Source organism: Crocodylus porosus, unplaced genomic scaffold (assembly GCF_001723895.1).
Source record: "Crocodylus porosus isolate Cpor-Errol unplaced genomic scaffold, CroPor_comp1, whole genome shotgun sequence".
NCBI classification, from domain to species: Eukaryota; Metazoa; Chordata; order Crocodylia; family Crocodylidae; genus Crocodylus; species Crocodylus porosus.
The window spans coordinates 761570-788374 of record NW_017728922.1 but is presented as its reverse complement, the minus strand read 5'-3'; the positions used below and the strand labels follow the sequence as shown (position 1 = coordinate 788374).

At 46.9% G+C, this 26805-nt stretch overlaps 1 protein-coding gene across 1 annotated transcript; it reads right to left on the bottom strand.

The window, feature by feature from the left end:
- Positions 1–26704, bottom strand: EFCAB8 (EF-hand calcium binding domain 8). The gene is made up of 27 exons (XM_019539497.1): positions 24815–26704; positions 24073–24127; positions 22792–22966; positions 21170–21288; positions 20835–20938; positions 20351–20531; positions 19399–19504; positions 19034–19118; positions 18791–18912; positions 17487–17560; positions 16277–16407; positions 12370–12437; positions 11326–11474; positions 10705–10842; positions 9845–9952; positions 9432–9659; positions 8964–9034; positions 8591–8795; positions 7285–7536; positions 6239–6373; positions 5944–6162; positions 5139–5303; positions 3112–3280; positions 2096–2228; positions 1068–1260; positions 871–966; positions 1–468 (listed from the first exon to the last, which is right to left on the bottom strand). Exons 1-27 carry the CDS (start codon positions 24889–24891, stop codon positions 262–264), a joined length of 3765 nt encoding a protein of 1254 aa, XP_019395042.1. The 5' UTR covers positions 24892–26704; the 3' UTR covers positions 1–261.
- Between the last annotated feature and the right edge of the window lie 101 nt (positions 26705–26805).

Below are 26805 nucleotides of genomic sequence, written 5' to 3'. Positions count from 1 at the left end.
CAAAATGAATGTTACCTTTATTTGCACAATCCAGTGTTATCTCGAATATCATCCCTGTCGAGTGCTCGTATAAAAAAAGAGAGATGGCCAGGATTATCCGCAACTATTGCAAGCCAGGAATAAGGCATGCATAGCGTACGGACTTCAGTTAGCCGTGTTTTCTTAGCCAAGGACTAGTTTATTACTTATCCTCCACTTTTCTTCACTGCTAAGGTATGAATCCATACTGCAAAGGACCAGATCAGCTGCTGGCTGCAAAGTTCAGTCCTTTTTGTGGGAAGATAAATAATGCTGGAGCGGGGTCTTCAGACTCTGCCTTCGGGGATTGGAAGTAGATTGTTTCCTGGCTGACCTTGGTCTGTTGTAAAAGCTTGCCTGAAGTTGCTGCATCTCAACCAGCAGCTCAGGGACTGGTGGTGGAGTGACATTTTGCAGGTCGGCATATTGCATACAGTGGTAGACTCTTGCCTGGATCGAACAAAATACGGCTCATTGGGAAACAATAGGAAAAGGGAATTTCTGTAGGTCTTGCTGTTGGCTTATAGCACTCATGAAAGAAAGAAAAGCAGCAGCTAAAAGGGATCGTTCCACCCCTTATCTCTGACCTTGCACTCCGAGACTCCCATCATCTTTAAGATGCAGAAGCTGCCCACCTTGCTTTCAACCTCTGCTCCTGACTGGGCCCAGTCTGCAGTTCCTGTCACACCCCTGGTGCATGCCTCTTCACTGTCCCATCCCCTCAACATATGGTGGCAAAGCCTTCTCCTCTACCGCTCCCGCATCTGAAACCATCTTGCCATTGGTGAAGACTCAGCATCTTGCTCTGAGCGCCGAGCAGTGCAGGGCCCCAGCAGGAAGAAAGTGGCTTACCTGATCTCTGCTGATGTATGTCTTTACGCTGGGGAGGAATTCAGGCAAGTGCCGCCGTGCTTTCTGTTTGTAGGAACATCCCAGGATCTCGCTCTTCTGTCATGATTACATTCAAAAAGAGGTTTTTGCTAGTTCCCCCAGCCCCCTCCACACTGCCCCTTGCAAACAGCCTGTGAGACCACCACACTGCTCCTCACCATCTTCTCCGTCTTCTCCCACTTTTGCCAAGTGGCCTCAACTTGGTCAATGATTCGCTTCTCTTTCAGGGACGTTTCTCCACCGGTCTTCTGTGTGCCTAAGCTGAGGCCTGCTTTTTCACGCAAATACTCCATCAGTGCAGACTGCTGCTTCTTCAGATGGCCTGTCGACTGCATAAGGCTCTGAGTACGTCTGGTGCACAAAGACATAAGAGGAGGACTGCACCTTCGCTGCAAAACTACTGCTCCTCTAGGAGCAGCCAGCCAGAAGGGAAGCACTCCCTACTCCCTGAGCTAGGATTCATTTAAAACAGATGCAGTGTTAGGGCTGCACAAATAAATAAGAAAGAACATGGACTGCCTGGAAAATAACCCAGACTCATCATTCTTGCCTCCTCAGGTCTCACTCCTACCCCTTACGCAGCATTTCCTCAGCCTCCACCCAAAATCCCAAGTTTATGGTGGGTTTAAAAGCAGAAGAGTTAAACATCTTGCAAGAGGCCAAGCTCTGCATCACCCACTCCGTGATTTGAGGAGGAGCCCCTTGAATGCAAGCGAAGACAGAGCCAACGCTATGAGAGCTACCATCTGAATGGACACAGGACATATGCGATCAGGGCAGCTCTGGAAAAGCAGGGACTGCATATAATTTAACTGAGACGTTGCTTATCTGTCATTTGAGCAGAATGGGTAAAACCAGGGAAATTTACACCCAGGTTAAACATTGCAGGCCCCATAAAGTAAAAAACACAGCCCTAGTCACACCACTCAGGATTGGCAGGCAGAGAGATCGAACAGATACTTTCAGCAGATCAGGGCAGCTGCAGGGCATATACTCTCTAATGACTTAGTTAATGAGCTCTTTTAGCAGTCCTTCTCCTTTAACTTCAGAGCTTCCAGTTCAAATACAGAAAAGTGTATTGAAAGTTGAAGTGACCCAGGGAGAGGTTAATCCATTTGCAGAGATTAGTGCTAGAGAAGTTTTACTTAAATGTGACCATTCAAAGACATGCTCCTGTTACACTCACTTCCAAAGAGGAGAAGCGCCTTCATTGAGCACTTTCAGGGTCTGAACAGAACCAACTCTTCGGATGTCCCCAGGCACCTTAGCTGCGTTCAGGTGTTGCAGCCTGACATCCCATACTGACTGCCCAAAGGTCCCTGCCATCAAAGCCAGAAGAGAAGAAAAAGCTCAGGAGCTGTGGCTGAATGGATAGGCCATTAGTAACTGCCTGGCTGCCCCCTTGCAAATCACAAGCATTGCTGGGGACTCCCCAGCCCTGCAACAAGGCAGGTTTTCACTGTGATCCCATTTATAACAAACCCGTGGTCACCAACGTGACATGAGATGTGTCACTACATTGCACACACATGTGGTTTCACAGTGGTGAGAGGGGTAGAACCACAGGCACTTGCACTGGCAGCCCATCTGTGAAGGGGAGAGCACGCTCAGCCTCCCTTGGCATCAACAGGAGGTGAGGATGCTCAGGAAGCAACAGCACCGAGCCCGCCGTACCAGCAAAGACACCTCCAGTGCCAGCCACAGATAATGGGCAGAGCAGCACACAGGCCAGCCCCTGCGGTGCATCTATCTTTGCAAGGTCTTCAGGGCAGTGATCATCTCCGAATACACACATATGTAACTTGCCTAGCACAACAGGAGCCCAAGCTCAGCTAAGGCCTCCATGTGCTAACATAACCCAACATCCCTGCCCCACTGCCCACCCTCAGGAGTCTTCAGCTACCTGATTTCAGGCATCCTAATCCAGGACTTAAACTATTTCTAAGGACAGAGTCTTTTTCATGGGTTCAACTGCAGTTCAACATAATGCTGAACTGAGAGTCAGGTGCCCCTCCTCAGTGCAAATACAGATCTGCCAGTGTGGAGGAACAGCAATTAAATTAGGAAGCCTGTTACAGCTGCAACAGTAAAAGAGACATGTTTCGCTAGAATTAAACTATTCTGGTCACAGAACCAAGGCCATTCTCTAAAAAAAAGGCCAGCTGACATTGCCGGCTTACAGCTCCAGACAAATTATTATACCGATGTGTCTGCCTGACAGCAGCCAGAGCTTGATGTTGCAGTCATCACTCGCAGTCACAATCAGCCGGAGCCTTTCCACATACACAATGTGGGAGATGTTCTTCAAGTGACCTCTCCAAGAGCTTAGAAGGTCTGGAGCTACCAGGGAAGTAACCCAGCCATCCAGGACCTGCAGAGCAATGAAGTAACCTTTGTTTGCAAAGATGCTCCTCCTGGGACAAGTCAGCAGCTTAATTTAGGAAGTTTCATATCACTAGAAACTAATTCCAAAGGTTAAACTATTTCTATGGCACCTATCACCATGACATTTAAATACTGTGAGAACATAAAACTACCAAGAACTGGGGTTTTCATGCCTACAGGTTTGTTGGCAGCAATCGTAACAGCAGGAATGTAGTAGATTTTGACAGTTCCTGGGATGTCCTTGACTCTAACTAACACGTAACTATCTTGATGGCAGTACCGCTTACTGGCAATAGCCTTGCTTTGTATACCAGTTGCACTGGGACTCTCCAAATGGATTCCACTTACTACAACACTGGGGAGTTTATGAAGCCAGAGTTAAGATCCTATTTGACTCTCTATCGTTTTTAAAATAAAGAAACACATTTTAGCTTTGTCTCTTCAGCTTGCTATGAAATTCTCTTTCTGAGCTAGGAAAGGCTGAAGAACTTGTCCTGCTTATACATGTGGGCAGTGTCCGGAAAGAGAAATAACCCCGACATTGCATACAAAATTATTCAGTATCTCAGCAGATCCACAGATACCTACTTAGAAGTGGTTGAACCGGTCCTGACAGATAGCTTAGCTAAGCCATCCAAGTATTTCAAGATACGTTCACACATTTCCAATAAGCTTCTAAAAATGCACCTGTTTTCAGGCACTGTTTCCAAAGCAGTGAACTGATGTGGAAGCACAGGTCTACAAGACTTATGCTCCTAAATCATACAGGTTAGAAAGCCCCGGCAACACCCACATGTGGATAGATATGCAAGGGTTTACCACAGCAAAACTGCTAAGGGTACGTAGATATATAAAATGTAGTGCCGTGTAGGCATCACCCATGTTAGCTCGACTATTAGAAACAGTACGCGTTAGCATGGTGCTCTGCCCAAGCTCATATGCCTCACTTCTCACTGAGCCATGCAGGGATACTCTACATGAAAATACTGAAGGGACATTGTAGAGACCCACTGAATGCAATTAAAAGCTTTGGAGAAGAAGATTAAGCTTTGCATTGCCCGTTTCACCGACTCCACCTAGTGAAAAGGCAGCGACCCTTTCGTTCAAACTGATCTGGCCACCATTGTCCAGGTCTTCATAACCTCAAAGCTTGACTACTGCAACGTGCTCTATATGAGGCTGCCCTTGAAAACCATCCGGAGGCTGCTGCCTGCCTGCTAAAGGGGATGGGTCATCAGCAGGGATCCTGGTTTTCTCCGATTTAAAAAAACCCTGTTTTGGGTTAAAAAAACAAAAAAAAGTAACCCCAAATCAGAGAAAGCCAGGAACCCTGGTTATCAGGAGCACATCACTCCAGTCCTCCAATGTCTGCAATAGCTTCCGGTAGCTTTCTGGGCACAATTCAAGGTGCTGGTTTTGGTGTATAAAGCCTGAACAGCCAGGGCATGATATAACTAAGGGACCACCTTCTCCCCATTATATTCCTGATGTCACCTGAGGGCAGCCCTCACCGAGTACTATCAGTACACCAGGTCTGCTTGGCAAAATGTGGAGGAGGGCTGTCTCAGCTGTGAAACTCCTCTCTCTTCAGGCCAGCCAGAGCACGAACCTGGACATCTTTCAGAAGTGGTGTAAGTCCTTCCTACTTGAAAAAACCATAGCTAAGCTGAGACATTGTTTAGCAACTCTCCACTTCGTTGTCCTGTTTGATTTGTGCTAGTTGCCCTTTTAAAGTTCTGCTTCTCTGACTGTGAGCCCTAAGCCTTGGGATGGGAGGGCTGCCATATAAATTATATTAATTAATCAATTATGTAAGCTGCTTCCCAGAGCAGCCATGCTACTACCTCCGTAGTTTCCATCAGTGGTGGTCTTTGTGCGGCAGGAGCTCTGCAGTACCGTGGGATTAAGAGTCGAAACTCATTCTTCACTTTAGGAGATGCTTCCATCTTTCCCACTTTGGAGACTCTCTTTACCACTTTTGGTTTGCAGTAATGCTCAATGTCCCAGATCTAGAAAGAGAAAGAGAGAGAGAGAGACTGTGTTAGTAACTTCTTGATTTCCATTGAAAGCAGCTTACCTGTTGCATGCTGCTATCAGGATGGTATGGAAGCAACCAGGCATCTGTTCCCATTCACACTCAGAAAACATGGCACGTAACTGCCAGGAGATCAAAGATATTCCCCATTTCTCTGCAGCTGTGGTTTGAAGTGTACTGGTTTGAAATTCAGACCTTCTGTTTCCTCACACAGTTGATTACTTCCACAGCCTTTTGAATGGAACAGGCTGGTTGATGCACTTGGAAGTTACATGCCCAGGGATTTTACTTCTCATTTCTGAACCAGGCTCCCTAGTGGGTATGTCTGTGCAGCAGACTGCCTGGCAGGGTAGGGTTGCCAGTGCTCAGCCAAGTCCACCAGAAGCAACCTAGCAGCAGCAACCTGGAGCTCCATGTGAGCTAATTCACTTTGCTTCTGGGGAAGGCGGCTTCAGGCATCTCAGCAGGATGTCAGCCCATGCAGAGCTCTGTACTGCCATAGCCAAGTTGCTCCGTGTGCCTGAGTGAGTTCATTTAGAGCTGGGTCAGCGATGCCTAAACAACATGCACAGACCTACCCAGGGAGCTTCTCCCAGACATCAAGCAGCACTCACTTTAATGTAGCCGAGGGAATCACCAGTCAACAGGATCCAGTCGTTCGAGTCTGTGGCCATGGCGTTGACTACAGCGTTCTCATCCCTAAGCGCTGGCCGGAACTTGCCCAGCAGACCCCCCTTCCCACCGACCGACCAAGCATAGACGTAGCCATCTGCAGAGCTGGTAAGCAGAATGGCCGTGTCAGGGTTTCGCTCCCGGGTCTGCAGGAAAAGCACCTACAAAAGAGAAGGCAGGATCGCTGGATGCCCCCAACCACTCTGGGTAGGACTGAGCAAGGGGAATGCCTCTGACCTTTTGCACAGCAGCTGAGGAGCCCTTCAGCTCTGTCCAGCAGTCCAACTTATTCTTCCTTTGTTTGCCAGCTCCAGCAGCAATTGGCTCTCTGCCCTCCTCAGCACCCTCACCCGCTCCTGCAGACAGGGCCACCTGCGAAGACAAAAGTGACATTATTCCCCTTTATTCTGCAGCAGCGACTCTTCCCCTCTATTCAGCACTGGGGAGGCCACATCTGGAGTCCTGTGTCCACTTTTGGGTCCCCCACTACAGAAAGGATGTGGACAAGTTGGAGAGAGTCCAGTGGAGGGCAACAAAAATGGTTGTGGGGCTGGGGGACAGGACTGGTGAGGAGAGGCTGAGGGACCTGGGCTGATTGAGTCTGCAGAAGAGAAAACCGAGGGGGATTGAGCAGCAGCCGTCAACTCCCTGCTGGGGGGCTGCAAAGAGGATGGAGCTGGGCTGGTCTCAGTGGGGGCAGATGACAGGACAAGGAGCAATGGGCTCAAGCTGCAGCAAGGGAAGTTGAGGTTGGATATTACGAAAAACTCTCTCACTAGGAGGGTGGTGAAGCACTGGAACAGGCTCCCCAGAGAGGTGGTGGCATCTCCATCCTTGGAGGTTGTTTAAGCCCCAGCTAGACAAAGCCTTGGCTGGGATGATGTAGTTGGGGCTGGTCCTGCTTGGTGCAGGGGGCTGGACTAGATGTGACCTCCTGAGGTTCCTCATTTCCTATGACATCTCGTGTTTGCAGCCACCAGCTGCCCCAAGCCTCATGCTGAAGGCTAAACAGGTCCTGCTCTTCGGGGCAGCAGACTCCGTGGGGTGGTAGAAAATAGCCATGTTTTTTTTGAGAGGACAGATATATCTGCCAGTGTTAACTATAAGAAGCTCTCTTCCAAGGACAGATCCTGAGGCTTCTTTACCAAAACAAGCAAGGGCCAGAGGCAGATGAAGAAAGGAAACATCACTGTTTACGTGAAATGCTTTCACCCTCCCTCAGCTCAGGGCAAGGGCCCAGTTGTTCCTGGTTTTGCCAAAATCACAAGTCACAAGAACCATACCTGCTGCCTCTTGGCTTCCTCTCGTTCCTTCCCTTTGGGCTGTCTCATGCCAGGTGGAGCAGAAGCAGGGGCTTTCCAGTAGCCAGAAGAGGAAGAAGAAATATGCTTAGCACTTATAGGCCTTGTTGGCAACCTAGGACTCGCATCCACCCAGCACTTTTTCCTAGCCTCAGCTTGAGCGCTGAACTTCAAAAGCAATGACACGTTCTTTGGGGCACTTCCTTTCCTGGGATAGTCATCCTCCATAAACACCTGAACCATGAGAACAAAGTCATACTTCAGAGTGAAAACTCCTTAAAGATTTCCCCATCTTCCTTCCTTTCCATTGCTGTATCCCTTCCCCACCGTTCTACCTGCTGGGCCGTGCTACCAGAGGAGCAAGCAGTGTTGTAAATTCAATCAGCTTTCCCTCCTGGTGGCTCTTGTGCTGAAATCATTCAGCTTACCTTGAGACATGGCTGCCAATGGCAGAACTTGTGATAACTTCAGAGTGAAAAGCCCTGGACTGTTATTACATGATAAACTACCACCTTCTATATAAATTCAGCAAGGGCTCCAACCCCAAACCTGTCTGCAAAGCATCAGGAGAACATGTTGCATTTGCAAAGCATGCCATGAACCTATAATGGGATCCCATAGTTCAGGTGCTTCAGGTGTGAGACCTGGAGGATTCTGGGCACTGGCACGCAAGATCAAAGCAGTGACTCAAGGCCCCCCAGTTTCACTCCAGATTTGCTCCGGTGACCCATGAACAGCTGTGCCTCACGCCAGAGCACAGCTGTCCTCACATGCAAGAGACAAAACTTCCTCTGTGCTTCCTCCAACCAGAAAAATACCATGTTATCTATTGGAAACACAGGCTCTTGTACTTTAAAATACTTGCTTTAGAATGGCTGGAGATCTATTAAAATTCACATTCAGCACTCTTCACCTGGGCCCTGGGCTACATCTATCCAGAACCACAAAACCACTGCAAAATCCACCAGACATATGTCCTACCCCAGGAAAGGATGAAAATAGTAAAAGCAGTGACAAGATAAGCCAGGACTGAAGACTGTCAAGACAGCAGCAGACCCAGGGCCTGGTTCCAGGTATCTTTAGTTCTTAACTTTGATGACCAATAAACAGAAAAAGTTGTTATTTTTCTAATATATTCCTTAAACCAGCAATGCAGCTCTGACTCACTGTGCCTGATACACCCTGGTTCACATCTGCCCTCCCTCACTAATAACTGGAATCGGAATTGGACACATGGCAGCAGTGTATTGCATAGGGACCGGAGTTAGCCAGCCGTCCTTAAACTTACTCTGTTTGGCATCAGGGTCAAAGGACTCTGGGATGCATTAAACCTGCAGAACGCCTGTCCTGAGTCTATGTTCCAGATCACTACATCTCCATCACACGATGCAGTAACCAAGAGCTTGTTGTTGTGCGTGTCCATAGAAAAGATATCTTCCGAGTGGTAGCATTTCCAGTGCTTGTGTTCAAATACTTCACCTGCTTTGCCATCTCTAGTAAGAAAGATTAAACCGTATCATCCCTAAGACTATAATCCCCATTCAGACATTGTCTGTATAAAGTATACTGTACTCAGATTTAGAGTTACCAAGCCACCAATGGGAATGGAGGATATACACTTTTACACTGGAGGGTATAACCCATGCCCACTTCTTACTTACAGATACCATGCAACTCTTTTACTCCACCCAGACACATATATCTTCCGGTTGATGTACAGAATCCCACTGATCTATGGGACAGACACAGAAACAGTGTTACAGCACAGCAGCACTTAAAAGACATTGGCCCACACATGCAAGCCCCAGATCTGTGCACATTTTAACTGCCCACCTATTTACCCCCATGTCAAGATCATCCAAATGACAGGCATTCACAGGCACAGTCAATGCACCAGCAGTGCCTGCCTTCCCAAAAGAAAAGCAGCTTACTGGTAACTCCGTTTGGAAGTGTCTCCTCCCTCTTCCTCAGCCTTGCACAAAGCACACCATTATGTTATCACCCCTGCTTCCTGGCAGGCTGAGCCAGAGCTTAATGAAATAGTGCTTCCCTCTGAGGATGGGGCACAGCAGAAATAGACCTGACAAGGGCTAATAAAGCACCTCTCCTCCCTCTCACAAATTGCTGACCTCAGTTTTATCCAAGCAAGGCAGCTCGAGGAGACAGTCCCCGTTATTGAAGTTCCAGAACTTGATCGTTCCATCTTTCAAGCCAGTGATGAGACGTCTCTCTGCACCGTCAAAAGCCATGGCCGTGACTTCTGTCTGCTTCCCCTCCGAGGCCTTAAACTGCATCATCTTTTGCCCGGTCATGATATCCCAGACTCTGACCACGCCACTGTAGCAACCACTGACCACCTGGACAGAACACCAGGAAGAAGGGCACGCCGTCTTTCGATCAAGCTCCTGGGCATTTCTATGCCACAAGAAGTACGAAGCAAAGAGATCAGTACATTACAGATGCGGAAATGTTATCATCACTGTCTATTAGTGACCAGAGAGATCAAGCCAGTGCGTTGCACAGGTTTACTCCTTGCACTTACCTGCTGGAAGTTCTTGTTATACAAAGCTGCACACAGAGGTTGGTCATGGGATGTGACTTCTGAACCACTGCCCTCCATTAATTCTGCAGCAGCGTAGAGGATGCCGATCTGGATGGAAACAGGTAAAAGTCACACGCTGCAAATAAAAACTCTGCGAGTTGTGGCTTTCTTAAATGACCAGCCTTTCTGCAGACATCAGACAGGGGGTTGGACTAGATGACCTCTGGAGGTCCCTTGTAGCCCTAATTCTCACTTCTCTTCTCTGTGATGCATCTAAATGTCCTGCCTTTTAGAGCTGGCACAGCTAGAACTGAGGTTGCAGCAACAGTTGCCCGGTATTGGCTAATGCTTATGCAGGGTCCTCCAAAAAACAACCCACAAGCAGTGGAAGTTGTCAGTGTGTACCTTCAGACAGCTGCCCCCAGTCATTCATAACTTGGCTGAGTGCTCAAATGACTTGATCTGGGCTTCTGAACACAGTTGTTTAAATACTTTTAACTCATGCAGATTGAGTCTGGGATCAGAAACTCCTACTGAACCAAAATCCAATATGCATTAATACCACTGCCATGATCACCAGCATTTAGTTAAAGCACAGAGAAGACAGGACCTTAAAAACATACAAATGCATGCACCCCACCTACCTTTGCTTCAGTAGGTACTTAGGCCCTCGTAGGAAGCATGCAGAACTGCAATCCCAGGGGACTAGTTTAGATGACCCAAGGGTGCTGTTCAGTCTTGTCTGCAAAGGACTCACCAATTACTAGTGGGTGATGTGTTAATAGGAGAAAATCATCATCCCCAAAACACTGTCCCCTTTCATGAGAGAAGCAGCACTGTACATTATACAAACAACGCACGGAGGTGGTGGTGCAGATGAGGACGTTGTTTAACTCATTGTAATAGACACCAATGATAGGACAGTTCCCTAACGAGATACTTCTGCTAGGAATGGACTGCAGACAGAAGTGATCCAGCAGGTCCCAAATACGGATATTCTGGAGAACACAAGGCAAAAGCCAGAAGTCAGAGGGATGGAGACATTTGTAAAGCATGCAATGGCTTGTGCTGATTATCTGCTCAAACCAAAGGTAATAAATCCTTTCCAGGTGCTCCAGCCAATCTCCCAAACACATTTGTAGTCACCACATATTTCTAACTGAGTTTTGTTCACTGCAGCACTCAAAGGATGGAGGTAAAGGACCTATCAGATAGAGACAGCTCTCCCCTGGGTAACTGTTTTGGCTGCAGATTCCAGAGAAGTCAGAATTAAAGAACGAAGCGGCACTAGCTTTACATGGAAGTAGCAGCTCCATGAACCTCATCCAAATCCAACTCGTCACTCAGACACAGCAGTCCCTATATGCCCTGGACTTGCACAGCCATCATTTATTATGTAGAACTGGTACTTCGATCAGCTAAGTCCTCCCAGTCCCCCAGCAAAGCGAGACAGGGCTGTAGATGCAACTAGCCATTCATACCTTATCTTTTGAGATGCTGAGAATAGTGTTTCTGTACCCGCTCACTATCACATGAGTCACTGCAGTAACGTGGCCTTTCATCATGGTTATGGGGCTGTTGGTAACGTAGGGGTTCCAGATTCTAATCAGTGGATCCAGTCCCCCAGTCACTAGCGTGAAGAAAACACGTTAGTTGCACAGAAAGGTAATGGGGCATCTCCCTTCTCCACCGTCCCATGAAGGAAAAGCTGGAACTATACATCAAAACGTGCACGGGGCCCTGAGCTGACCCTGCTCCCTGTTCCAGTTCAAAGTAGCCGCCCCTTGCAACCATGTTGGTTATAGCAGGTCTGGTGCAAAAGCACAAAATCAGGATCAGGAACAGGGTAGGTGGGTTGCAAACTTTGTATGTTCGGCTCCAATCTTTACAGGACAGTTATTTGAGACTCATTTCACTGCAATTCTGCAACAGGACACACACAGCATGCCTGCCAGTGCAATATTCTGTATCTCTGACCTGAAACAGTTATTCTATAAACTGCCTCAGAGATGCAAACGGAGTCTGAGAAATAAACTTAATGCACCTTTGCTTCATCTACACTGCAAATACAAGGACGGGGGTTAGACTGCCAGCTGCCTAATATTTCCCTGGGGATTATGATGTAGGGAAATGGCACGAACATACTGCTTTGTTGGTATCTTCAGTGACAGTTGAGATAGCAATGACAAACAGCAGAAGGAAGCAGCAAATCCTTGTTGCCTATGCTCCACTGAAGCCCTATTTTGAGGGTGACCATAGGACTTAAATGGTATATAGGTCTTGTGCCAGTCTCTACAATGGCGTTGCATTGACTCGTAATGGAAACGGTTCAGGTCTCCAACTACGAGGGCACAGCTATTAAAGTAACTAGTTTATGTTGTTTTCTTCAATGGTTGCTTAAAACATGGCTCCCCATAGTCAAACATGTTTCTGGACCTTGTCCTTTTTCAAAGGGGTCTAACACAACAATTAGAGGCGAGCATGACATCAGCTGCTGGGTGAAAGAGGAGCCATGATGCACTTACCGAGAACATTCATCCTGGGGGAATAGTCGAAGCAGAGAATGCCTTTCTTTAAAGCAATGGCAGATGATCTACAAAGCAGAGAGAACAGAAAATAGGCACTCTCGTGGAAGAGCTTTAAATGGTCCTTTTAAAAATGTGTTGCAAATTTGGTGGTAAGCCTATGGAGGGCATGTCTTTTTTTGCTTATAGGAAGGACACTGCCTATCAATTAAGCAGGGGAGATGGAGGCAGAGCAGTATCGACAGAGAACAGGTTGGAGTTAGAACAAAAGAAGGGAAGAGATAAAGAGCAGAGAGACTGTTAAAATTAGTCAGACTCTACAGCTAATCCCAACCCGGGGCTCAGACTGAAACCTCTGATATCAGTACACCCAGACTTCAAAAAAGTTCCCATGCAAAGAGGGCAGTTCAAAGCCATCTTGAGGAAAAAACAGTGAAGATGAGAAGGGACCAGAGTCTTCTTGGAGCTCCATGTTTCGTGTCCTCCCCACCCCTAAGCCTGTTCACGAATAGGGCCAGAAAGGGAGGCAGCCCCATGGCCTGACTGTCAGGACTCTTGCACTGTCATGGCCAAGGCAATGTTGAGCCTCCCCTTTCGGAGGCTGGTGCACAGGTTTTGTTGCATGCCCCTGGTCTTCACTAGGCAATCGGACTAGCCTGTGACCAGAACGTAGCACTGCACCACCCATGTGCCATCCCTTTAGCCGAGCAAACATGAGGGAAAGACGATGCTGCTGCAAGAGAAGAGAGGGGAAGCATGGGACAGAGGTGATGGGGTCACAACCCTATTAGGAGGAAGAGAAGGAAAGCAGAAAGCAAGAAAAGGACTGGAGACAACATCGCTGTGCATGTGCCCTGATGTGAGCTGCCTGCTGATACAGAGGAAAGGCAACTTCCCCTTTGCCCACTCGCTGGGCTAGAACAAGTCAGGACAAGGGCTGGCTACAGATGGTTTATAGCCCAAGAACAGAAGGCCATAACAGAGGAACGGCCTGTCAGGCCAAGCAATAACACCTGCAGGGAGGCACCAGACCTCACAGAGCCATCGTTGTCCAAAGGGATAATTTCTGAGTGGGAAATGAAACCGAGATCTGGACCACAACCTGTTAATTTACAGCCCTCTGTGCACCCTCAGGTGCTGCCTGGACCCAGGGCTTAGCAAGTCATCCCCTGCCAGCAGTCAGTTCAGTGACACCCACCAGTGCAGGTCCATGTGTCGTCATCTGGAAAGGGAGCTGGAGTGTCATGTATAAACATGAGACCACCTCCAGCAAGTGGCTTATTTAAAAAGTAAAATGTAGGGCAGATTTGCACCTTATAAGGTGCAAATTTACCCTGCTTTCTACTAGACTAACACAGCTACTGCCTTTTTATGGAACAAGTAACCTGACTGGAAGACCAACCTGGTCAGTCAGAGAGCACGCAATAGTTTACAAGTCACTCACAGGCTGAAGTTGATTCATACTAAACTTTCATCCAAATAGAAAAACAGAACAAACCACAGATCTGACCCAGGCAGCACCTGACAAATAACTCTTTCAACCAGCTTTGCTCGTGCTTCTCCCATTGGTGAACAAATGGGTAAAATAAAGCCCGACAGTACCATCTGCTGGACATGCATTAGCACAGCTTTACTCAGATCCAGTAACATCCTCTAATTCGGCCGTTTAAACCTTAATCCAAGCTGTTTTTGACTGGAGACAGACAGACAGACTAGCAAACAACCCCCTGAATTCAGAAGTGACAAACACAGGTCTAAAAGGATCATCAGAACTGCACACAAATCCACTGCTAGGACAAGCCTGGTTCAAATTCATACAATCATAGAAAACAAGGGTGGAAAAGGACCTCAGGAGGTCACATCTAGTTTGACCCCTGCTCCAAGCCGGACCAGCCCCAACTACATCATCCCAGCCAAAGCTTTGTTGAGTCAGGCCCTAAAAACCTCCAAGGGTGGAGATTTCACCACCTTTCTAGGCAACCCGTTCCAGTGCCTTACTTCCCTCCTAGTGAGAGTCAATCCACCCTCCTAAGGGTCAATCCATACTTTGGAGACCACTCTCTTTAAATTCACAGGAGTTGCCGAAATCCTTTCCTTTAAACACATCTGTGATGGGGCTGCTACTAAAGGAGCAGATGTCTGAAGTAAAAACACCAGGACCAAAACAGACTGTTAAATTATACAAATTATCAACAGCGAATTCAACATTATTCTTCCCGTTGGCTCCAACGATAGATAAATTTAAATGCCCAGGTGCCGGCAGCCCGCGACTGGGGCTTCAGAGTCCTGGAAGCGGTTATTTAGCATTCACATCCTTTGTTGTTCTCGAATTGTTTGGACAGGCAAAGCTGCAGATGCAGAGACCTGCAATTTGCAGACAGCAGCATTATTCAGCTTGCTCGAGAGCAAAGTGTCACATATATTGGGAAAACAGAGAGGAAACGGTGATTACCAGGGGCCGGGGGAAATTGTAGAAAGGATAAAATTGTGGATCCAAACCGTTGTCAGATGTCTCCAAGATTTATAGCGAGCCAGTTACTGAAATATGTATTTGGTCTGTTGCCAGGAAGCTGAACAGCAGCCACCAGGCGCTCTGCTGCATCCACCCATTAGCTTTCAGGAGGCAGTGGCCTGCTGCCAGGGCTCACGCTCGGAAGAGTGAAGAAGGGGGAGGGGGCGATTCACAAACACAAAGGGGTGGGGAGCAAGATGTCCAGAGGCAGAAAGCAGTAAAGAAGAGAGAAGTCAAGGAACAGAAAACCAAGAGCAGGAGGAGGGAGAGCAAGAGGGACCAGGAGAGCAGAAGGTGAGCAAGGGTTGCAGAGGAAGGCGTGAGGACCAGGAGGGGAATTGCACCTGGGGATGCAGCATGGAGATGCTCACCATGGGCTTGAGACAGCCTTGGAAAACAAGCCTTCTCCTTGCTCAGGCTTTCAGAAACGTGCCCCTGCTCCGTCCTACCTGGCTGACGGATTCGAGTGAAGCTGCATCTCTGCCTCCGCACAGTTTCCCAACTACCCCCAGAACCTCCCCAGGCATCTCCCTCCTTCCCCCCGGCAAACTGCTCCTAAAGAAACAGAATTCGCCCAAAGTCAAGAAGGCAGGGCAGAGTTGCACCTTATATACTAACCAAGGTAAGTAGGTAGAGATAGAAAGACAAGTAGAGCACAAGATTTCATGGGCTGCAGCTCACCTCAGATTATATATATCTAGCTTCTTTGGTTAGTCTATAAAGGACCAAAATTGCTCCCACACTACTCGGAAGTCCCTCTTCCCTATCCCTGCTCTCTTGGAGATGGCCAGGGAACTGAAAGCAAGAAGCCAGATGGGGCTTCATCTTCCTCATTGTCCACATCAGCAAATGTCGTTCCCCTCCCCTGTACAGGGAGCTTTTAGGGCAGCATGCATTATGTACTAGACACCACAGAGAGGTCCAACTCAACCAGAAAATTGGACCTGGAAGCCCAAAGGAAAATCTGAACTCAAATACGGACTGCACAGAAGAACAGTGACAGACCAGACAAACTCATGCAGGCCCACCCCAATCACCACCCACTTTGGGAAGGTTGGGGTACTTTTAGCTCAGACCCATCTCAAAGATACAGAAGACAAAACACACATGTCTGCCATTTTCCAGAAAGAGATGCCTTGGGTCTACCCGAACTGTCCAGTAAAGACTGTTCTGACAGCCTGGGAAAAAAAAACTTAATTTATTTGCAGGCTACCAAACAGTGCAAGAATGATAGGCCCCTTACACAATCTCTGTAATTTATGTTTCCCAAACTCTGAAAGTTTGGTCCCCATAGGTTTTTCCCAGAGCTGAAGGGAATGTTAAGAGGCTGACAATACGGGCTGCTACCATTGTGATGGATAATTTACAAAACGGAGACAAAGAGACCTGTCTTACTGGGGTTTACCCTGGTTATTTAGTGGAAGTGCAGTAAGCACCATGGCTCCCTTATCAGTTGCTGAACAGGAGGCAACGAGATTGAGCTCAGGAATGAACTTTATCTGGTGGCACCAGTCCTCGTGGAGAGCCTGGAAGAGAGGAGAGACTATGTTTAATGACACCGTGGGCTATAAACCAGGGCACGGGCAGAAGCACGTGCTGCTCCACTGCAAATCTCAGGGGGTCGGCAGGGAACCCGTGTGCCAATACTCCAATTTCTAGGAGCAAGGACAGCGCCGGTGAAAAGCACCGGGCAAGATGCGAAGCTGAGAAGAATGACAAATCAGGGAAAAACGGTAATGCCACAGAAACAGATATGTTAGGGTGGCAAATGCAGCAGAAACCCAGAGAGGAAGGGAGGAGCCACAGCACGTGCTCAGATAAATGAGGTTTTGAATAAACTGGGGTCTGCTTAGTGCCAGATGGTGTATGCACCCAGGGTCACATACAAATAACATCCTAACCCACATTTGAGAAACAGGAATACTCAGCTCAAAGGGATTCTGATAGCCAGGGAGATATCTAGGCTTGGCTTTGTTTTGTTTTTTTAAATCAACTTTCCTTAATGGCTTCTCATTATGGGAAGCAGGATCTCAGTGAGGAGAGGAGAGTTTATCCCAAACAGCAGAATACTCCACCCTCGAGATTAAGTGCTCTCAGCCCAAAAGCTCCACATAGGAGCTTTCGTAAGGGGGGGGACAGAAAATGGGAAACTTGACTGCACAAATTTGTGGCAAACTGCATTTATGTTTCCCCCATGGCTTGCTCTTCTGCTTTTTGGCTAAGAGCAAGTGAGACTAGGGAGCATCTGAACCCCAAGGCCTCCAGGCTTGCATGTAGGATGCCTGCCATGGATTTGGGAAGTATCCAAAGCCCAAGAAGGATGAGTCTAGCAGGAAGGATACTTGCCCACTGGTACACACACACACACACACACACATGCTGAAACAATTGAAATTTGGAAGTTAAACTATTGGGCTTTGCCCAATATAATGCAGAACTCATCTGGCTCTTGAAATTAGATTTTAAAAAATTTAGTCCTCCAGCAAGCCATCAGAACTGAGTGCTGGGCACTGGACTTCTCCTTATAGTGTACTGCAAACACACCTCCAATGCCAAGAGTGAAAATGATGGTGGGTTCAGTGCGACCAACAAAATGGAAACTCACAGGCATTCGGAAACTGCTGTACAGGGAGCCCTTTTCTTTCAGGAGAAGCTGCACGGGAATCCTGGCTGCAGCACCTGGGGAAAAAGACCACGATAAAAGCAACAGGGTCAGTACTTGCAACCATTCTCCAAGGAAAGCTTTCACATCCAGTGCTGAAATACATTCAAAGCAACAACAAGCAGTCTAACCCCACCAGTGCCTCAGGATGTTTAGCAGAGTATGGTGAGTCAAATGTGAAGGGGAAAATTTGAATCTATGAGACTTGTGCACTGTCATCCCTGCTTTATGGTTCAGAAACGTGGACTATGTATGCTATGCACATCAAGAGACTGAGCGGCTTCTGCACAAGATGTTGACAGAAGATCCTGAAAACGAAGTGGGAAGACAATACCAAACACAGAGGTACTAGAGCACACGGGACTGACACACTTAGAAGCCATTGTCAAGAAGAAAAGGTTGCGATGGATCGGCCATGTCAGAAGAACAGGAGGAGACTGTATCCCCAAGAATATTTTATATAGTGAGATTTGAGCTGGCTCTACAAAGCAGGGTCGCCCTCGATGGTGGTACTGCAAAAAAGGTACGAAGACATTCAATATCAACACAGAAAGCTGGGAGCAGTGCGCAGAGTCCTGGAAGCAACATCTGGCACCGGGTGCAGCTCAACATGAAGTGGCTTTGATCCAGGGGTGGATGCAAAGCAAGGAAGAAGAAAGCACTTGGACTCCAACTCAGACAGCATACAGATCTGGGGAACTTGTAACAAGCTGTGTCCCTCTCAAATTGGTCTCATCGCCCACAAGGGGATTCATCAGGCATTTGACTAGACCCCTTACACGTACACTGTGATCCAAAGGATCGACGGCTGCCAAGACGCTTTCCATAGAGCCTGCTGGAAGGACTGTTTAGTTTTCATAGATCCACCTAAATTGTCTGAGGAGAGTGTGGCCCTCACAGGGTTAAGGTATTGGCCACATTATCCTACACCAGTGGTTTTTAACCTGTCTTTCATTTGCAGACCTGTTTGGAAATGTCAAGTGGAGGTGCGAAGCCCTACGATCTGTAAGTGTTGGCATTCACATACTATTGATTGAACATAGTCATCTTCTGTCAACCCCTTAGATCTACTCTGTGGACCCCCAGGGGATGGGGGAAGTGGGAAAAGCTCATCATCTCAAATCAACACCTCTACTTCTGAAGTCACTCCTGCCCATCCTTCCGGAGGACTATTTAGGTAAACTCTCTGTTTTACCCTCTGCAGAAGAGCATGCCACACTCCGGGCACTACTGTCAAGTCTCTGTACCTGGTTTAATTATATAGGGACGAACGTTGAAGAGTCCATTTGCCAAAACATTCAGGGAGGTGAAGATCAGAACATTTCCTTTCGCATCACCAGCACAAAACACTCCTTTGTGCCCATCTGTCCTGATTTAGACGGAAACACAAGAGAACAGATCAGACCCCAAAACAGAGCAGTGCTCAGGTTTGCAAGCAAAAGACCTATTTTAGACAGATAATTTACCTTCTGGAGAAGTAGGTAACCTACCAGTAATCCAGGGCTGTCGCACATCCTTCCAGCTCAGCGAGGTAGAAAACCCTGTCACATTTGACGCCACTAATATCGAAGAACTCTGTACATATTAAAAAAGAGAGAGAGACAGAAATCCTGTGAAATTACCATCATCTTGATGAGGGTTAGTTATCAGACTGAGATGGATATCTGGCACCTGTCACAATCACGGGCGTTTGTCTGGTCATTCATATATACAGGCACATGCTATAGACAACATGAATGCAATGCACATGCAGCAAGGCTCTGTGCCCATGGAAGTTAATGGCAAAATCCCCATTAACATCAGTTGTGCTTGATAGGGCCCCAAGCCTCTGAATGGGGAATAATTTTCTGTTTACCGATAGTCCGTTCAGTAGATGCAATCGCCAACAGGCTGATATTTGGCAGACACACCATGTCGATGACCCACATCTTATGAGTGTGCTTTCGCTTGGTCTGGTCAAGCTGCAGAGAAGAGAAAACCATACCCTGGTAAGTCCCAGAAGGCAGGACAACTTGGTGTTTGAATACTTTTTGCAAAGCTCAGCTCCTTAACAACTCATAAGGTAAAACACCTAGCAGCCTGAGCTTAGGTCGAACTTGCAAGGGGCACCTGAATTTCACCCCAAGCAAACGGGACCTCTGGCATTTTCCGCTCCAAGCAGCATTGGAGACCTATACCTTAAAAAAGATTTTTTACTGTTGGAGATACAATAGGGATAAAAGCAGGAAAATAGGATTCCAGGGGCTAATTGGCCATATCCTGTAGTGTTCAGTCCTGATTCATTCTCTTGCATTTGCAGTCAGTAAAAGAAGACAACTTAGCAGACAGTAATCTGAGCTGAGACCAGATGCTTCTGTTTAAAAAGGCTCCCCAGGGAAATTAGTGCAAAATATTCCTCGTGTGAAAAATTTTCCTCTTATGCTCCCTCAATATTAGTTTTTGGAAGTGGCGCAGTAAAGAAGAGGGCCTGACACCACCCGAGTGCTGAGCTAGAGGACTCCAGTCCAGCACAGACCTGTCTTTCTGCTGGCAACTCCCCGATCCAGCGTGTGAGTGCTCTGTGGTGCCTGCACCTGGGGATTTACTGCTCAGGGCACCGGGCAGAGGAGACAGCTGGGAGCAAATACAGCTCTGGTATGTCAAGAGCTGCGACAGTCAGCAGGGGCACAGTCCTGCTCCCTTTTGTGTTTCTACATGGTTAAAGGGGAGGAGAGGATCCTGCATATGGAAAGGGTGAGAGGCACCATGCTGGATGGACCACACGGGAGAATCCAGGCTGCCTTCCAAACAGGGATGCGAGCACATACATGGACGGTGCGGAGCAGCTTGAATGCGTCGCTCCAGTAGAGCAGGACCCCATCCCTGGTGACTGTCAGGAACCGGCCCGACAGGCTCCAGCTGCTGCTGCTCTTGGCTGCCTTCTGCTTGTCCCTGGCCCAGCCCTGGCTTGGGTAAAACTGCACCTTGATGATTTCCTGGCCTACCATCCTGAGTAAGGAAAAGACACGAGATCAGGGGAAGGGAATAGACTGCCAGGAAAGCAAAGGAAGTGATGAATGTTTGTAAGAGGCTTTGAGGGTGGAGGGGAGGCAGGTTGGGAGCAGAGGGCGAGTCACTTAAGACTCATAAGGGAGCCCAGCATTTTGCAGACGAACTAAAAACCCAGGTGCTTTTGAGCTGAGGAGAGACTACAGAAGGCAAGATGAGGCACACAGTAAGGTCCCCGAGGTTACTGGCGCTTGAATGCGGACCTCTCTTCCTTGGAGAGTAAAGGGCTAAGAGAGATCTTACGCTGGGATGACTTTCATAGGTGTCTGAAATAACAGATGCGATTTGCCCTCCAGCATGTCAACCTTCCCCCTGTATTGTAGTAGCATGTAGTTCAGATACTCTTCCTGTAAGAGAGACAGCAACATCATTAGCATGGTATCAAAGGGAGAGAGTAATTAATTATCTTGGGGTCTGCGGTGCTGATGGATACAGAAAGAATTATGGGGAAATAATGATGAACATAAACACTGATCTCCACCAGCATTGGACCAAATTAAAGAGAAGTAATCAGGAAATTATTTTTCCTATTGCTACCTGCCAAGCTTATCTCTGATTATACAGGATAGGAGCATTACCCAGACTACAGAGCCATCGCAATTGCTGTCAACCTTCATAAACATGACATCAATATCTTCATTTTCAATATTGCCCATTATCTCCTTCACTGCTTCACGGAACTCCTCAATATCCAGCCCTGAGAGAATAAGCACAGTATATCAGCCCTAGGTCTTCCACACAAGTGTTTATTGAGGAAACAGACCGTGAACAGACTGCATCATAATGGCACTAATATTCAAGGCAATGCAAACACACCATTGGAGGAAGATTTTTACAGTTTATGTATGCAATAAAGGCATGCAGTTGGATGTCTAATCTGCTCACACTACTTACTGCAACTATGCAAGGAAGGCAGACACCAGTGTGTGCAAATACACACAGATCAGTTACTGGCATGTAATTTCCCAAATTGCACGCATGTCAGCAGGGGGTGTTAACAGTCGCGTGCATACAGGCACATGATAGGTGTATGGCTTCCTTGAAAATCTAGTTTTGGGTATTCAAGTACAATTTTCAGTAGGGACTTCTAAAGTTTTCTTAGCATGCCTCAACCTGAATCAGCATTTGTGAGGGTGATTGTGCACAAAAGTGCCTTAGTCTCCGTTTGACTGCCTGCAAGCCACAGTTGTGTGTTTAAAAAGGGAAGTGAAATTAGCAAACAGACTTTAATGGAAAACAAGCTGTAACATGGAAGGAAAAAGATGCACATTTTTAGTTTTTATCAAATTTTCCAGCTCAAGGAATTTTCATGTCTCCCCTTGAACTCTGCACATCACCTCAGCCAACAAACGAACTCCCTAGATTATGCGAATCTCAGGTGTGCTACCCTTAGCATTTCTACATCAGCTGATATTCCAAAGCATCTCAACAGCTCTTTGGTAATACCTGGAGAACCACATCCAGAGATCACACCAATCAGTGTGAATGGGCATTTCTGAAAATCAGCCCATTGTGAGGACAAGCAAACACACTGAGCTATGGCAGGAAAAAAGACTAACCACAAGGGAAGGTTAATGTCTGAATGCATGTCCAGACAGATAAAATGTATGCCTAAACTCTGCTCCTGGTCTGCCACCTAGCCTAGGATTAGTCAGATTCTCTCTGTGCCATATTCCCCCATTTATAAAAATAGACTGGTAATACTGGACTGTTACACTGGGGATTTGTGAGGGCTAGCCAGTGTTTAAAAAGAATTCAGACATCTTCAGCCAGAAGAAGTTGTAGAATATCATTATACTACGTTGTGTCGTCCCATTTAAATCATTTATTCCAACCTAACCTGGAGCCAGGGGGATTGTTTCCTCCTAGATGCCTAAATAATGAGCCTGGCTTCCTATGGTATACAAGTAGGGCACAGAAGCCAACATCTAATAAACAGAGAAAGAAGAAATTTGTTTCTGCCTCACCTTACAGAAAGCCAAAGTTAGGGGGTTTCCATGCATGGACAAGATTTTCTACAGTGGAAAAAGCAGGATGCAAACTAATGGCTGGGCCTGGAAGGGACTATGATGTTGAATGCTACTGAGTAGACTCTAGGTGTCTCAAGAAGAATACAAATACTGTAGATATCAAACAGTAAATAAGCGGAGGTAACAGCCTCCTAAAAATGGAAGAGCTTGGGGCACGGGCTCATCATCACCTCTGGTTTTGTCTCTGTTCGGCTTCTGAAACATCCGCGCCAGTTTTTGCAAGTGCTCAGAACTGATCAGATCTTCCACCTGCTGCATGCCGGCCGCGTCCACGACTTCTGCAAACTCCCCCATGCGTCTGTGAAAGGAGCTTGCCCCGCTGGCTTTGCTCGTGAGGACACTGGCCTGGAAAACAGTTAGGAACAAGGACAGCCTGGACAGTGCTTGCAGCACACTCAAAACAGTCCCTTCAACATGCATCTTGCAGCAAGGGGGGGGAAGAGGCAGTCGGGCAGATCAGTTATTAAAGGACGACTCTAACAAGGCTGTTATTTAATTATAAGGTGCTATAATAGAGATAAGAGAAACAGTTTCTGTCCCAAGGACCTTGCAATGCCAGGGACCAGCCCAGTAAGCTCTCTCACACACAGGCAATCTTTACTATAGACTTTTGTGGGACTGATCCGTGATCTATTGATGACCGTGCAAATGTGCCCCACCAGCTCTATTTTCATATTATTTTATAGCCAATTTAAACTCATGCAACTAGCACAGATCAGATTCATTCCTGGTGCGCAGCCACCATGCGTTATTCTCATTTAGAGGTCCACACAGGCGGGGGTTCAGCTGATGTAGCCAGCTCCTTGCCAAGCTCTGCAGAAGTCCAAGAGCAAGAAACATGCCAAGGGCATCCTCTAAAGCCAGAGGCATGGCAGCACTGTCTGGTCCCAGCTGCTTGGCCACAGGCAGCTGGATGCAACCGGCACAGCCCTCAAGGGCCTTATGCTCCATGCTGGGGCCTGAACTTCCCCCTAGTTGGGCACTATTTTGGCAAAATGAACACAAACACCCAGATTGCCCACACCTGAGCATCCCTGGCATGGAGCTCAGTCCCAGCGAGGGAGACGCTTGGACCTAATACATGCTTCAAACCAGGAAGCACTGTAATAAGCTGCGATTGTTACAGCATGGCTGGTTTCCCTTAAGAGTTCATAACAGTTAACACTTTCAAATTTAAAAATGTGACTAGCTGTCTTGAAATCATCTAAAGCTGAAATATCCCGAGCAGGTCTGGATGCAATGACTAGAGGATGTGTGACAGACCGTATGAGAAAGAAGCTGAGGGACACCTCTCAGTCATTAAAACCGTCAGCACATTAAGCTTGGAGGAAAAGGACAAGGGATATATAATGATAGTGCAAATGAAGCAGAATCACTGCCACACTGCTGGGCTGCAGATGTCCTTTCCACATCACACCGTGCCCATCCACACTGCGCTCGTTCTTTCTTACCTGTTGCCTCACTAGACCTGGCTTCAGAGTTTTTTCACCTTCAGATTCGTCTCCCCTGCAATGTTAAACATAATGCAAATATATCTATCTGTCCACAGGTCTATAGTGCTGTTACTCTTGTGACTGCTGTGTATGCAGACACCCATGCTACTTTGAAGCACAGGACAGACCCGCACAATGAAGAGACGCCAGAGGTAAGAAACAGATTGACAGACTTGCTTTCAACTCTGGGGATGGTTATTCACTATTCCTATTAGTGCAAACTGAAGTGATGGAGGCATGGGTTTGTAGTACTTGAAGGAAGTAGCCTTCTCTATACTGTTTGAGGTATTTGTGATGCCAGCCGTTCTTATTGCACAACTGTAACACCTTGGCAACAAAGAGAGGCTTCTGTCTTGATCAGCACTAAACACCTTGGGCCTTTTGAAGTCAATCATTAAAGAACAAATATTCAGGTACACCTAACTACTGAAATCAGTAAGAGCAATGGGAGCTGGATACCCAAACCCTTCTGCCCCAGGGAGGCAAAAAAAAAGTCTCTATTCTCATTTTATATATGGGGAAAATAAGAATTTCTAAGCACGTTACACTGATTAACTCTCTGAGTATCCAGCAAGGAACTGGAAAATTAAAAAGAAGGGTTAGGAAACGATGGTTTAAGAGGGAGCCCAAGAGAGAGGAGAGAGATGCTAGCTATTAGAAAACAAGTTGCTCCCAGGGTGCCCCAGACCTCAGTACTCACCAGGCCAGAGAGGGAAAGGTGCCAATATTGTGAGACCTTGAAGACAACGGTCTGCTCAAGATCCTGGGGACAGCCATGATGCTCCTGGCTCCTGCTGTGCATCTACTGAGGACTTTTAGTGCAAGGCCATATGCCAGCTCAACTATGATGTCATTGTGAGAACTGTGACATCATCCAGAGAGCTTCCAGGTGGAGTCCTTTCCTCTCTGCTGGAAGGAGTTCTCTGTATCATGGATCCACAGGGCAACCCACCCCTTTCTTTCCCCTCGAAGAACTGGAAGTAGGCAGTGCCTCTTCAGTATCTCCAGAGCATCTACCCCACCCCAAAAATAAGCCGGCAAGAGGCTCTGCACCAGACCCCGAGAGAAAAATCTGCTTCTGCTACCTAAAAGGGGAACATCAGGAAAACTGTTCCCAAGGATTTCTGACTCCAGAGTCTCTCCCACTCGACTCTTTTCAGAGCATGCCAGGACAGCACATTCTCTGCAATGGATCAGCACTCAGCTCCCTCTGGACTTTGTCTTTCACCACTTACTCAGCTCTCTTCTTGCTAAGAAGGGCTTACTGAGCAGCCAGCTTGCTGCTCATGATATAAAGTATCAAACAGAACTAAAATAGTATTATCAAGATATATTCTTGAAAAAGTAAACCGCACAATATTTGAAGCCAGCAGAACAACTAGTCTTCCACCTTCCATTAGTGTAACAGTAGCTCCAGGGAGATTTCGGAAGACTTGGACACAACCAATTCATGAAATGACTTTGCAAGAGGACAGCAGTTTTCTGTCTTGCTGAAGTTCTTTGCAGACTTTGGGGGGAGGGAGGGAACTAAAATATCAGTTCCTGTTTTCTACGTTTCCTAACAAGTCAACCACAAACTCTTAAAAGAATTGCTGCGTGAAAGTTAGCCAGGTTTGGCGAGTGGCTAGCAGAGAAAAATAACTGGATTTGTACCATAATTTTGCTTCTTTGCAATGTAGTCACCCTACACCTTTATCAAGCTTTAACTGAAGACACTAGAAAGGCACAAGGCTGTGCCATCCATAACCCATCTGCAGACCAGTTTGGGAACTATGGCACTGTACCATGCAACTTGCAAGAAAAACAAACCACACACAAGAAAGGGAAATCAAATCATTACTGAATTTCTACCTGGCAATTCCAAAGTTAAAGTACCATTAGGTTGCATGTGCTGCTGCACAAATTATATATCATAAAGTTCCTGTTTTGGTCTATGACTTCAGACTTGATGCTAGCTGCCTGCTACAAAGGACAAGAGCAGCTTGCAATGTGACACAGCTGTTCTGGAGAGTCAGGCATTGTCTAAAAGTGAGGGGTTAGATGGGAAAGCATTCCTATCCAAATACAGAATTGGGTTTTTATAAATGACTCGGTAAACTACTGTCATCTTCTGTCCCTTATCACAAGATTATAAGCTGCACAGTATCCATCTGTTTAGGTAACCCATTCTAGAATAGGTGTATTGCAGCCTCACACAGGCTGTATCAGAATATATCAGTACTCCCACATTATGCTTTCACTGCTGTCTAAAAAGAGTATAAAAGCCTCTTCACCCTTGACATGGCTTATCTCCTACCCACTTGGCCAAGGTCTATGCTCAGCTGTACAAGTGGGGATCTGTTCTGTACTAATTCTCATTAAACTTTCAAAAACTATTCAATGCATCATTCAGTTTTCCTGTAACCTAGATTCTTAAGATTTATATAGCCCTGTCGTCAGAGCACTGTACAAACATTACCCAGATAATCCCAAGATTAGGAGGCAGAGTCCTATTTTAGCACAACAGCATCAGTGACCTGCTAAACAGAGCTATCACACTCAGCTCATGAGGCTACAGTCTTGAAGAGGATATCCAGTAGCATTTAATTCAGCTAATTCTATTTATTGTTGCTGCGTGCTTATCTAAAACAGAGATAGTAGCATATTTTTGTCAGTGCAAATAACAAACAGACAAACAAACAATTGAATAAA

Excerpts from the sequence above, each read along its gene's own strand:
- EFCAB8 (XM_019539497.1), bottom strand. The coding sequence starts at position 24,891 with ATGGCTGTCCCCAGGATCTTGAGCAGACCGTTGTCTTCAAGGTCTCAC. Across the intron at positions 17,561-18,790 it reads TCCCTATATAATTAAACCAG|GTGCTGCAGCCAGGATTCCC; the intron begins GTACAGAGACTT and ends CTTTTTCCCCAG. Across the intron at positions 6,163-6,238 it reads CCTCAGCTGCTGTGCAAAAG|GTGCTTTTCCTGCAGACCCG; the intron begins GTCAGAGGCATT and ends TCTCTTTTGTAG.